We start from the raw sequence: 13888 nt of genomic DNA on the forward strand, positions 1-13888 counted from the left end.
TTCAGAGTTTCAGCCTCCCCTGTGCTAGGTGGGTCCTCCCTGGGAGCCCAGAAGTGTGGAGACACTGAATGGCAGAGCAGTCTGGCAGCAGCTCCACGGGTGGTTTGAGTGGTGTGCAGACAGCTGCTCCCCAGGGCTGCCAGCCTTCCCCTTGGGCTGCTCTTCACAGCAACTGCTGCCATCAGCCTGGGCATGTTTGACAAGTGTTTTTTCCAAAAACTTACATCAGTTCCCTGAGTTTTATGGGTTTTTGTGGGATGGATTTGTTTCAGGGCTTTTTTATGGGACAACTGCACAGTGTAGTAGAGACTTATTTTTGCATGTTATCAAAGGTTCAATTCTTGATCTTCATTTATCATAAAATTATTTAGTCTCCAGCTTCATAATACTTTGCTTAAAGCATTTTAGGCAAATCATGCACCTTGGGGAAGTTTTATTTACTGATGCTGTGTTGCAGGTGGTACAGCCGAAACCTGAACAGAAGCAAGGCAGAGCAGCTCCTCAGAAATGAGGTGAGCACATCAGCCTGGTAGAATCAACTGTGAAATTCACTTTAATTGCTTCTTCAGTTAAAGCAGAGGCTTATTTTTGCAAGTGCATATCCTGGAACCAAGTGAAAGAATCATGTAACTTAAAACCAGTTGCTCAGAATTGTCAATGTGCTTATGTTTTAGGATAAAGAAGGTGGTTTTGTGGTGAGAGACTCCAGTCAGCCTGGCCTGTATACTGTTTCCCTTTACACAAAATTTGGAGGGTGAGTTTCTGTGGCTTCTCTGCACACCTTATCTCATCTGAATCTGTTTGTATCTGTATCCAAGTTCATTGGCTGGGAGAAAGCAAGGAGAAGGCTCAATAAAGAAACAAGGGCTGCTATGATAGAAAAGATGGGTGACTAAAATGAACTTCCCAACTCCATGGTTAGCTCCCATTTGGTTTAATCCAGCATAGACCTTAACCCCCACCCACAGGAGGAGGATTTGCTCTCCCAACCCATTTGGTCTCTTCTCTCCTGCCAGCCTGTATTTGTGTCTGCATGTGTGAGCTGGACTGGGGAGCTCACTGGGCTGAAAATTAACCTTTTCTGGGTTAATCTTCAACTTGGTTGGAGCACTGAGATGAAGGTGAGTTGCCAGTGCTTAGGATATCTGATATTCAAGCCATTCCCAAAGCATATGGTGCTCTGCAGTTGTGCTGGCCCTTTCAGTTTACTTTTTCTTGTCAATGTGCTCCTCTTAAAAAATTCACCACAAATGACATGATATTATTACTAATTGTTATTGTTGGTTTTTTTTTTCCTAGGGAAGGTTCATCAGGAATAAGACACTATCACATAAAAGAAACCGTGACATCACCAAAACAGTACTACCTCGCAGAAAAACATCTCTTTAACTCCATTCCAGAAATAATTGAATATCACAGCCATAATGCAGCAGGTAGATGGATTGGATTCTTTCTATCACTTAATATTGATTTGAAAAGGAGCGTGAGACCTTTTATTGTTTTAATGAAATATTTTGGGGGGTTTTGTGTATCCTTCCTTTTCAGGGAAGTAATGAAACACTGCAGTTCCACATTATTTCAATAATGATAGTAATTTGAAAGGTTTTATGTGTGTGTGTCTATATCTAGATCTAGATCTGTATGCTATATAAAATGTTACTGCCCCAGAGTAACAGAAAAATAGTTGTAACAAGTCAGGAAAAATTGTCCCCTCAGCTCCACATAGTGTTTCTATCAGCTGCCTGTAACTCACAGTAGATGGATAGGGATGGTACTTCCCCAGAAAACTCTCCATACTCTACCTTTTTACCTGCTCCTCACTGCCACTTGAAATAATCTAACCTTCCCATACAGCAAACAGTTGAGGAAAACAATAATGTGTTGTTTAGAAAATCCCTACTCCAGATCCATAACTGATGGCTGATGCTGGTCTCTGCCCACTGTATGATGGAATGGGAAGAGGATAGGAACTGGGTTCAAGGCACAGATACTAATACTTCTTTTTTCCAAGTCTGGTCTGTGCATAAATCTCACTCAAGATCTATAATTTCCAGATTTTTACATCAAACTCAGACGGCTCAGCATTTCCTGATGATGTCCTGGAAAACACACCCCAAAAACATACTCCCACTTTTCATTTATTATAACTGATTTTTCTACATATTCTTAATTGTAGTCTGCAGTGAACAAGAGGCTGAGATGCTGCCTGGTGCTATTTCAGAAGTAAACTGTGTCTCTTGAATTGTCATTGAACCTCAGGTCTCGTTACCAGGCTGCGTTACCCGGTGACCCCAAAGAGGACGACAGCACCCACAACAGCGGGATTCAGCTATGGTGATTGCCTGTTATCTTCATCTACACTTATCTAATGATTTTATGTATGCTGAGATCCTACAGTACTTTCTAAAAGTTTTGAAAAGATCTGATTCTGTGCTGTGATTGGCTATATGAACTTACACTGGTCCCAGCTGTACTTTCAAGACCCTTGCACAGAGTATCAGCATGCGGAGGCACCACGTGCCGCTGGTGCTCCAGGGGAATTTGGTCTTTTCCTCCATGCTGTCTGCATGGATATCTTGAGCTCTGCCTTATTAGAGAGCTGTGCCTTTGGTTCCTTCATTAGTCTCCAGACTTCTGACTCAGACTTGACCCTTTGGTCTTTGTTGAAGGGTTACTGTTTTAAAATGCAAATTTAGAATAGCCATTTTCAAGTGTGGTGATGTGAGCAACTTCTATGCGTTGGCACAACTTTGTGGTGGCATTTTGTTGAAATCAAATCTGATAATATCAGTGCATAATTACTGATCTCAGGAAAGTTTGAATTTTGACTGCTGTGTTAGTCAGGAGTTGCTTAAAGGTCCCATTTACCTAAAAGTTTGTTTTGTAATGTACAGAAGTGTTCCGTTTTAAAGTTAATTCTCAGACATTTTCTACCTAAATTCCTTAATTTGCTACTAGTCCAGTTTCTCTTTCCTCTTCCTTATCCTCTACCAGCTCTGTAGGTTCCTTAACTGTTTGTTAACTTTTTTTACAGAGAAGTGGGAGATCAACCCCTCAGAACTGACCTTCATGAGGGAGCTGGGGAGCGGTCTGTTCGGGGTGGTGCGCCTCGGGAAGTGGAGGGCGCAGTACAAAGTGGCCATCAAGGCAATTCGGGAAGGTGCCATGTATGAAGAGGACTTCATTGAAGAAGCTAAAGTAATGATGTGAGTAGTGTGCTTGGCACTTTGATTTCCAGTCCTAGACCTCTGATGCTCTATACTGATTGTAAATAAAACTCTGGAGGAGGTGGTATTTCTGCAGTTTTGTGTGCTGTCGAACTAGCACTGCATGGAGGAAGTAATAACGACATGATCTCAATCTTTTCAGGAAGCTAACACATCCTAAACTAGTTCAGCTGTATGGTGTGTGCACACAACAGAGGCCCATTTACATCGTGACAGAGTTCATGGAGCATGGCTGCCTTCTCAATTACCTGAGACAAAAACGGGGAGTTTTGAGTAAAGACACTCTGCTTACTATGTGCCAGGATGTGTGTGAGGGAATGGAGTACCTGGAGAGGAACAGCTTTATTCACAGAGACCTGGTAACATCCCATTAGGCAATACATTCCTCTTTGAAATTTTTATTTTTGAATGTACTTATTCCTTTTTTGAAATGGCCTGTTTGTTTACAGCTGCTTCTGTCCTTGCAGAAAATTGAGTGCATGAAGTTGGCTCTTTATGGTCTAGTCAAGTCTCTAAAACTGCTCTGTATAGAAAATCATGAGAGATTTTTCTCTCTCAAGAAAATGGAATAAAATCTCTCTGAAATGTTTATAAATAGTAGCAATTTGTGCTGATATAACAGCCTATCTCCTTTCTATATTGCTGCCATTTTTACCACACATTAATCCCTTGAGAAGATATTTTTTTCTGTTGATCCTTTCCACAATAGTGTAGTTGTGAAAATGGTGCTATCAAGAGGAGATGCACATGTACTTTTTCTAATGAGAATACACCACTGAATGTGGTAAACTTGCTAAGCAATGAATACAAAGACATGATTAGATTGCTGTAATTTGTCTGCAAGAGACTCCGAGTTTTCATCCAGCTCTAACCATTCCCATTGCAGGCTGCCAGGAACTGTTTGGTGAGTGACTCAGGAGTGGTCAAAGTCTCAGATTTTGGAATGACAAGGTATGTGTGACTGTGCAAAGGAATTTATAGAGATTTGGAAAAATTCATCTAAGCCTTGTACTTAGCCCAAAGGCAACACAGACCAAGCAAAATTGCATACAAAAATGATCTTTTTTGGCCTCTTCTTTTTGGTTTTTTGGGCTTTGTTTTGCTTTTTTCTTTTCTAGTGTCTTTAATGCTTGCTGGTTCTGTGTTGATTTCCTTACTCATTTTAAAAAAGACAGAGTTTGTGTTTCAGAGAGCAGAGCTGCTGCAGAGATAATAGTTAAACTGTATTTTGTTAAATAGATGTTAGAAAGAGGCTATTCAGTGAGTCTGGGACTCTCTTGGGTTCGATGTTTCAAAGTTGTGCTGGCTGAAGGGCTGGGAGATGCTGAGATCTGGAGGGGGGTTAATTTCCTGCCCTTGTTAGTGCCTGTGTGGGTGATGTGTTGGTGAGGCAGTGGTGGGAGCAGCTCTTCCAAGAAAGGTGTTAAAGCACCGTGGTTTGACTTTTGCCACATCTCTGTCTTGCTAAGTTTCTATGTCCCCTGACAACTGAACTCAGATTGGCTGCTGAAAAACAGAACATGAAATTTCTGCTTTTCCCTCATTTTCTCTCATAATAGAGACGTTTAACTAGCAGGTGGCCTAGACCTGTGTTGTGTAGCTAATAAATCACAAGAAAGAACTCTGGGGTAATACGAAAAACGAACAGAGTCGTGGCTGAAGCAGTAGTACTGCCCCAGGGAAGCTATTTTTATCTTGTGATGCTAACGCCCATGGCCATTAGGTGGCAATATGAGCTTCTAGTACTCCAAGCCAAAGCTAAATTAAAATTTGCAGGTTTGGAGGCTGACAGAAGGATATAATGTTTCTCCTTGTCTCTCCTTTTTTTTTTTTCTTTTTTTTCTTGTTCTTTTTTTTGTGGTGGTGTTTTTGTTTTGTTTTTTGTGGGGTTTTTTTAGGTATGTCCTTGATGACCAGTACACGAGTTCTTCAGGGGCTAAATTTCCTGTGAAATGGTGTCCCCCAGAAGTCTTTAATTACAGCCGATTCAGCAGCAAGTCAGATGTCTGGTCATTTGGTAAGATATTCATCATGGAATGAAAGTGGTTTTTTTTATATTTTATCAGTAGCAGTTAAGCTCTGGTTATTGGGAAGGATTCAGACATCTGAGAAGAAGCTCAGAGAAATCATTTGCCATGGTTTTATTAGTGATAAAGTTCCAGAGACACATTTAGTTCTGTTATTCATTAAACCCCATGCTACTAGAATAACACATTTTCAGTGATGACACATGTGAAAAGTGTCTAGAATATGGATCTCAAACTATTTATCTATCAGAAAGCCTGAGTCCAGGCCTCAAAATAAACACACATGTTTAATGAACACATATGTTTACGAAGTTATTTATTTTCTTTTTTTTTCCCCCCAGGTGTTTTAATGTGGGAAGTATATACAGAAGGAAAAATGCCTTTTGAAAAAAGCTCCAACTATGAAGTGGTAACAATGGTTAGCCAAGGACATCGCTTGTATCGGCCCAAACTGGCCTGTAAGCAGATGTATGAAATGATGATGATGTGCTGGCAGGAGGTATGTATTCATATACATATATTTAAATTTTTTTTGGTCTTTGAATTGAAATAAAGGTTGATCTAGAAACAGCAGTTATTTTCTCTAGAGCAGTGTTCTGAATGCATCCAGGTCTCTCAGCTATTCATGTGCGACTGAACTCTGATAAGACAAAACATTGAAGAAATTTCTATAAAATAAATGAACAGTCAGATTAAGTATGTGAAGGCATTTAGTAAAAAAATTAAATCATTTCTCATTTCAGAGGTAAGAAAATAAAGTTGATTTAAAAGAGGCATCAGTGAATGACACCCAGAATTCTTAGGAGCATGAACAACTTCATAAAGAAAGATTGGAGCAGTTCATTGGGGAAGAGTGGGAATGGGGAAGAAAAATAAAAAGGTGTAAAACTATGCAAAATAATGAATTATATAAAGAGTGTAGTCCAGCTACACCTATTTATGCCTTTTTCAAAGCATAAAGAAAATTGTTGCTTACTGAGATTAAGTGGCACATCCCAAAATCCAGACAAGGAAATATTTTTACATTGAATACTTAATAAAATGCTAAATCCTCACCAAAGAATGATGATATGTCCAGTAATCTATCAAAATCAACACAAATTTATTGATTTCTGATAACATCTGTGCATGCTTTTTATTTTTAGAAACCAGAGGAACGCCCGACTTTTGAAGAGTTGCTTCATGCAATCATTGACATTGCAGAGGGCGAAGATGCTTTTTGAAAAAAGGCAACAGCAGCACAAGCAGAGAAAATAAGGCACTCCCCAGAGATATGTGCCTTCATAGTTTCTTTTTAAGAACTTGATCCTGTAAGCTGTTGGATGCTGCTAAATAAACAATGTGGGGAACCTGTAATATCTGATGCACTCCAGGACAAGGAGAATTTTCCATTATGTTGGGAAATGAGCACAGTATCTTCAGCAATGTTAGCAATCTCTGTATTTTCTCTGAAAAGTCAGCATAGCTGTAAAGTTCAGCTCTTAATGGAGGGAGAAAATGTGGCCAGAGGCCAGGAACCTCGTTTATATTTAGTGGGTTGGGTTCATGTACATACAGTCCACGTTTCTGGGTTTCTCCTTACATGGGCAGTAGCATTAGTAGTGATTTGCATGCTTAAAAATGGAAGTTATCTATAAATGGCTTTTTACTGACACTGAAATGTTTCCAGAGATTCTCCAGAAACGTTTTTTTCTTGGTTGATGGGTGTTAATCAAGAAGATGAAATGCACCTCTTTCATTTGCACATAGTAAGTTGTTGCCAGCTCAGTTTAGCACAACACTCTAAAAGCTGTGCTTCATGAGCCATGGTATGCCTGGAGTCATTGTAAAGTTGGTTTACCAGAGATCTCCCATGCTTAGTCTTCATGTTACTAATGAAAAATAAGTCCAAGATTCACCACAACTGGCTGTGAGTGAACCATAGTACCATGTTTTGGATCAATTAGAAAATTATTTATATGCTGTATGTACTGTAAATATATAAATTTAATGCATTTATTTATATAAAGTGGGGGGTTTTTGTCTTGAAATGTTCAGGCAAAATTTTTTTTTTTCCTGCGCTTAAACACACAATTCTATACAAGGAGCTATAAATGAAAGAAATTCTCGAATGTGTTTAAGGAGGGCTCGTGTTTCTGTCTGTTGTCTGTACATACAGTGATCTAACCTTTCAGTTCATGACAGAAGATATCATACTGCATGTGTGTGTAAATAAACTGAATGTTAACTATTGTTTGGAACCAACTAATTTGTAGCCTATAATTTACTGTCAATGCATCATCAGTCAACTAATTGTTCACATGAATATGGCATTTTGGTAGTGCATGTATATATGAATATACAGATATGTACATATATATATATATATGTATATATATACACTTTGGTGTGTATACATACACTCTCTCTTTTTTTCTATATATGTATATGGTAGAATGAATGCATATTTAAATGAATTTGGCCATGATGAAATGTTCAGCATTACCTGAACTCTCCTTGGAAGTTACATGCCCTGTCCCCACTGCTGGAGGCTAACATCTCCACAGTCTTACTGAAGCCTGCTTCAGTTAACCTCACTTTGTAGCAGTGCATATGAGGACTATTTGTACTCCTGTTTCACTGTAGTCACTTTCTAAGGAGCTCTATTAAAATTTTTCATTTTCTGTTGCTACTTGTGCTGTTGTGCCACGTATAATAGCAAATAGATTGCACCAGAAGTTTTTTTTTTGCAAGTAGTCAGAGAGAAGTACGATGAATTTAATTTCCAATGAAGTTATTAAGAGCAACCATAGTTAGCTTAATACATTGCATGGGAGTATTTCAGTAATCAATTTTAGAGATGTTTAGATTCCCACACTGCTTTGCTTAATGTTTGCCTTTATGTTCAAAAGGAGGAAGCCTCCTCTTTCTTGGGAGAAGTGCTTTCCTTTTCTCATGCTATTCTATTGAAAAGCTACAGGCTGCCAGAAAAGTTCAAATGCCTATTTCCTTCATGACAAAGTCTCAGAGATTATTCCAACCATGCAAACTAACTTGTCAAATTGCTGAGTCCAAAACCACTTTCCAATCAATACCAACAGCAAGTATTGTTGAAAGGGAAAATCTATGCATTTCTACTCTACCTGGTAGAAAAAGTAGTGGAAAAAGCAATGTGGAACATTTAAGGTAAGCCAAGCACATCTTTCCTTCCCTAACTGCTCCTTTGAACCTCACTTTCTCTTAAGATCTTCCAAAGTATGGTGCTGCTAACTCTTTCAACAACATGTCATGTAATAAGTAATAATGTTTCCCTTAAAATCCAAATGAAGCTTAGGAAAATCAGATTAATTGCTTGCAATGAACCTTAAGCCTATTTCTTTGCAATAATTAATGATTTATCATTAATTTATATTATAAAACACACCCTAATTGTGTGGAGGTTTGGCAGCAGTTTTCTCAGTGGGATGGGTGCTTTGAATCTGACTCTTTCACCTGCCTCTTCCCAGTACCTGAAGATAATTTCTGCCTACTTGGTATTGGGGTTGATACTTAGGATGTCAGGAACTCTGAGGCACCCAGTTTCTAGATGAATTAATTTTTTTAATTTAATGTAGCCTTGGGTGGTTAATTTTAGAAAGGATCAGAACTCCTCTGGAGGCAGCTGTGTTGCTGACTCTCCTGGAATCTTCAAAGGCAGGTTGAAATGCTGTAGCATCCTTTCTTCTGGATGAGCTCAGTCATCCTTAAGCAACTTCAGCCCTTTCTCCCATTTTTATTATAACTGAATTCAGTCAAATGTTGGGGTCAAAAATCCATTTGAACAAAACCATTCTGTGATTTATATCTGCTGTGGGTTTTTTACTTTTTTTAAAAGAAATAGTTAGACCTAGTGGTAACAGTTTAATAAGTTTTTTTTTCTATAAAATGTTTGATACTAGACCATTTTTTCTCCTTCTACTCTGTTTGGGTCTTTTTTTTAAATAAAAGGTGAGTAGGCGTGGTCAAGCAATATTTGTGGTTTACCATGCTTTGTATCAGAGGAAAGAGCTCAGTTTGGGCTGTTTTACTGGCACAGCTGATGAAGGGAGGTTTGCATTTTCATTTTAATATAAACGGATAACCAGACATGATTCTTTCTACCTGTAAGTAAACCTGGCTGCATATTTTGATCTTGTAGTTTTGTTTTGTGCAACAGCAGTGTGCTTAGCAAATGAAGTATTTAAATATTGCCATAAAAATATCAATCTACTTTCTCTTGCACTGCTAAGGGGATCTCTGTTAAGACTGCTTGTCTTGACTTTCAAAATTAACACACAAATATTAATAGATTGTATCAGATTTAGCAAAGCAACTGATTTTCCATATAGATAGGGAGATGTTTCCAAATACTGTTCTTAAACTTGTGAACTGCATAGACCTGGACATGGATAGAGAGTTTGGTAGAACTAAACCTGTCCTTCCTCCAGAGTAAACTCACAGGAAATACAGGAAGCCTCAGCTTGCACACATCTAAACCTGAAAGCTTGTATTTTAAAATTATTTTAGAAGCAAACTATACTGTGGCTTTCTACCAGGTTATTGATTTTTGTAGTAATGTTGAAAACTGACAGACCAGACCAGGAGGCACACTGTGTTACAGCAAAGGTGGGTGAAGCTCAGTTTGTAGTGTTGAACACAGTTGATCTTCTGCTCCATTGCAAGAGCAAGAGCTTCTAGCAAAAAATGGTGGAAGAGTGCAAACCTTAGATGTGGACTGGAGTGTCTTCAGTGTTAGTAGCACTTTGGGAAGCTGATTCAGAAAAAGGGATTTTCTTCTCAAATTAAGAAAATGGTGAAATAGCAAAGTTATAAAATGGAATGATAAAAATTAATTTCTAACTTGTTGCTTTTGTCTTTGATGTTACTTTCCTAAAGCTGCCATTTACAGTGAGTAACAACTGAGGATGGGAGGAAGATTGCACATATATGTGTGAATTTGCCATGTATACAGACAACATTATCAACCCAAAGTGTACTCTGGGTGTTGTGGGACTGTATCAGGCCATGATGTGTTTTCACTCTACCTCCTCTCTTCTCATGAGACTCTCTTTAAGCTGCTTAAGCGAATGGCTGTTCCTGACAGCTGACCCATCTTTTTCTTCTTCCTCTTGCATCCCATCTGCTCTGTTGTGCACAGATAAACTTATTTCCAGGACTCAAAAGTTGGTTATCAAAATGTCAGCTGCACATTTTTAGGCTGAGTATTTGTCAGCTTAGCTTCAACACCGCTTTCCTAGTGTTTTTACTTTAGCCACATGCTTCTCGTGCTGTGGTTATTTCTTGTTTTGAAACAGAGCATCCTAATAGGTCTGATGTACAGAACTGTCATGGTTCTTGCTAATGTTGGGATTTGTGCTTGCTTGCCTGTCATCAGGGAGATAATGTGACACTGCTTTATAAACAAGTGTCTTCCTCCTAAACTCCTCATTTCCAGAAAGAAAAAGACATTAGCAGTGAAATACACTGTATTTGTTTGTTCCTGTGTTAAATAACTTTGTTAAATAACTTTGTCTAAGGTAGCGAGCTTTCATCAAAAATGGCAGAAATGAAAAATTCTTTATACAGTTGAAGAAGGAAGATGGCAAGTTCTAGGTTCAACACCTCAAATACTCTTCTTGTTTAATTTAAACCTAGGTTTTAAACTACTGAGTTTAGTTGTTCCATCATGATGTACCCCGAGGATCAAAGCAACATGTGTGCATAGCTTATGTTGTGATAGAACTCAAGTGAATGTGAGCTGGAAGATTTAATGGGGTTGTGGGTGCTGGAGAAATCTTCCTTGGTATGGATTTAAAAGAAGCAAGATTTGATTAATTTTTTTTATTGTTTTTAATTTATGGGAAGCTTTTTGGTTAGGTAGGAAACAGAGAATGGAATCTAAAATAATTGTTAGCTCTATAAGTACTCTATTTAAACATACTTCAAAATTAATTTACTGTTAAAGATTATGGGCTATTTCTTCCTCTTAGCCTGTATTTCTTTCCTGTGTCCTGTCCAAGCAGTTTGTAATTCATAACATGGCAAATCTAACTGGTCTCTCTGTTCTCTTCCAAATATGGAATCCAAAGTGTGATTTCTTTGCTGAAGCACAACTCTCAGTGATACCATCAGTGACTAATCTTTAAATTATGAACTCTTCAGTGTGGTTACTTGAGCTGGGGACCAGGGGATCTAGGCCAGCTAATACATGACTCTAACATTCCTTGACAAATTCAGTGTTTTGCTTAGGAAAATGTCCTTGGTGAAAAATCAAAGGAAATCAGAATTGTTCCACTGATTTCAGGGATCTAGCAGAAGGGATAATCAAGAAGAAATGGTTTCGATGAGTAAATTCTGTTATCAATGTATTTGTATTTTAAATTATAGCTTTTAAAAAATTGGAATATAGGAGTTTAAGTATTATAATTCTTTCTTAGTTTTTCTGATGGGTGTTGCGAAAAGAGAAAGGAAGGAAGAGCACAAGACATGAGAGAGTGCATGTGGGGGTGAGAAGTGTCAGGCAGGAAATGCCATCTTCCTGCTGCATGACAGCGCGCACTGCCGTGCAGCCCTCAGTGTCAGCATCTTCCTTGGCCACGAGGAGAGCAAGTTAAATTATTCACTCAGTGTATCAAAGCTTTCCCTATCTGTAGTGTTGGCCAAGTCTTTCTAAAACAGCATCACAGTTTGGGCCTACTTTCTGAAGTAAGTTTTGAACTTAATAAATATGAATTTAATTGGGAGTGAAAAGTGTAGTTCAAGAAGCTTACCAATGACCAGGAAAGATATAAAATGCATAGATCAGTACATGAGTCTTTGCTTGAGAACTGAAATTCCAAGCCATCAGGTCAAAGCTTGTGACCTTAAGTCAATTTAACTAAAGCGGGACTTAGCTCTGCAGAGCTGAAGGCCTTTTTCTATGGGCTTTGATAATGTTTCCTTGCAGCCTTGGCAAATTTCCTAGCAGAAATGTACAGTTTGCACTGCATTAATTTACACTTGCACTAATTTCTATTGAATTAATTCCACAAATACTCTAGGAGTAATGCAGGGACAAAAGAATTTCAGAAGTGACTGAGGTTGCTGAGAAAAGATGTGTAAAGACAAATTAATTCTCAAAGAACTGGAAATTATCTGCTTTAGGATGATATCTGCTGGATTGATAGGCTGTGATTTCACACTTAAAATGCTCCAATGGAGTGAATGAGGACAACTAAACTTTGGTAGAACTGTGCAAAGTTTGTGCTGCTCCTCCGGATCCTGCAATTCAGTTCAATGTGGTCTTGTCTGATCCATGGCCTTAATCTAATCTGAGCCTTAATTAACTGTCTGCAGAATTTATCATCTCCTATTTTGTCATCTTTATTAGGTTACACACACTGTCCTTGGAAAAATTGCTCACCAAATGAAGCACATGTCCCAGGAAGAAACATCACCATTACAGCTTCAGCCTATAAGTTTTCTGTGGTTTTATGGATAGGACAAGAGGATAAACATTCAATATCATATATGCTTAGGGTATTTTCTAAAATGTCACATACAGTCATTTATTACTAATAGCTTTTAGCACAGTAAAAGGAGGGGGTCAGACATAAAAATCATCCATTAACAAAACAAGTCTGAGATTCACTGAAGGCAAAAAGGATTCCTGACCTTACACTATAAATATACTCAAATTATTTGGCTCATAAAGAAAACGAGACAGAATTACACATCTATGGCATCTGTCTGAACCCCTCGTTTTCAAGCTAACAGGCAAATCTTTAAAATCTAATTAGAAGATTATTCTAGTGTTACAAAGAAATTCTGCAATGCTCTTTCTAACTATTTATTGTAAATGTTTTACATGGAGAGCAAATAAACTGAAGAGAAATAATATATTTAACTAGACTAGATGGTTCAATGAGAAGAAACAGGTTTTCAAATATCATGTTCCTATTTGCAAGTAACGACATGCTTTATAGACATTGATTAAACTTCATGTCACTGGCTGAAATAAAAGAAACCTAAGTATTTCTTCACCCACAGTGTTCACTATTTATAAGGCAGGTTTAAATGGCCAAGGGACAATTCAATGTACACTGGACAATTATGCAGCAAATGAACTTCATTGACAGTTCAGACTTTTTAGTCTGGCTGCTTTGAAGAGAATTGTTGCTATCAGCTGCTTTGGGTATTTTTATTTGCTGTATTTTCCACAGCTGTCACTGGAAACTTTTATCAAACAATTGATGGTGTCTTCTGATTACTGTCAGGTCATCCATTTCCCACACAATAGATTCTTCACGGGATTCAACAGCCTCTAAGGGAAACTTCACCATGACTTTCAAGACAGTCTAAGCAAACCACTTATGAGACAGGGGTCTTCCAACTAAGAACTAGATTTGGTCTTATCATTTGGACATCCAACATTCTCACTTCTTTTATTAGCACAAGATTTGCTATGCTGTGTACCTTCATGGGGAAAATAACTACATTTTCATTATGTGGTAAGGTTGCTTAATTGTTTGAATGCTAATATTCATACTCTTACCACATTTGGCTTTCAGTTGGTCATAGGCAGTGGCAAAAAGTCTCACAGGACACCAGAAGGGACATCCCATTTATTCCAGGCTGGGTTAAGTCATTAGGATCAGC

General features: G+C 38.2%; 1 protein-coding gene across 1 annotated transcript in view; it reads left to right on the plus strand.

Annotated features, from left to right (window-relative positions):
• TEC (tec protein tyrosine kinase) overlaps positions 1 to 7308 on the plus strand; it is a 28483-nt gene extending 21175 nt beyond the window's left edge. Inside the window, exons 8-17 of the mRNA XM_036382223.2 lie at positions 458 to 512; positions 675 to 754; positions 1300 to 1433; positions 2260 to 2334; positions 3035 to 3206; positions 3370 to 3586; positions 4114 to 4178; positions 5126 to 5244; positions 5596 to 5753; positions 6400 to 7308. Of these exons, the coding sequence (XP_036238116.1) occupies positions 458 to 512; positions 675 to 754; positions 1300 to 1433; positions 2260 to 2334; positions 3035 to 3206; positions 3370 to 3586; positions 4114 to 4178; positions 5126 to 5244; positions 5596 to 5753; positions 6400 to 6477 (1153 nt within the window). The 3' untranslated portion in view covers positions 6478 to 7308. The remainder of the gene's footprint in view (positions 1 to 457; positions 513 to 674; positions 755 to 1299; positions 1434 to 2259; positions 2335 to 3034; positions 3207 to 3369; positions 3587 to 4113; positions 4179 to 5125; positions 5245 to 5595; positions 5754 to 6399) is intronic.
• The last annotated feature ends 6580 nt before the right edge of the window (positions 7309 to 13888 follow it).

This window comes from Molothrus ater, chromosome 4 (genome assembly GCF_012460135.2).
Source record: "Molothrus ater isolate BHLD 08-10-18 breed brown headed cowbird chromosome 4, BPBGC_Mater_1.1, whole genome shotgun sequence".
Taxonomy (NCBI): Eukaryota; Metazoa; Chordata; class Aves; order Passeriformes; family Icteridae; genus Molothrus; species Molothrus ater.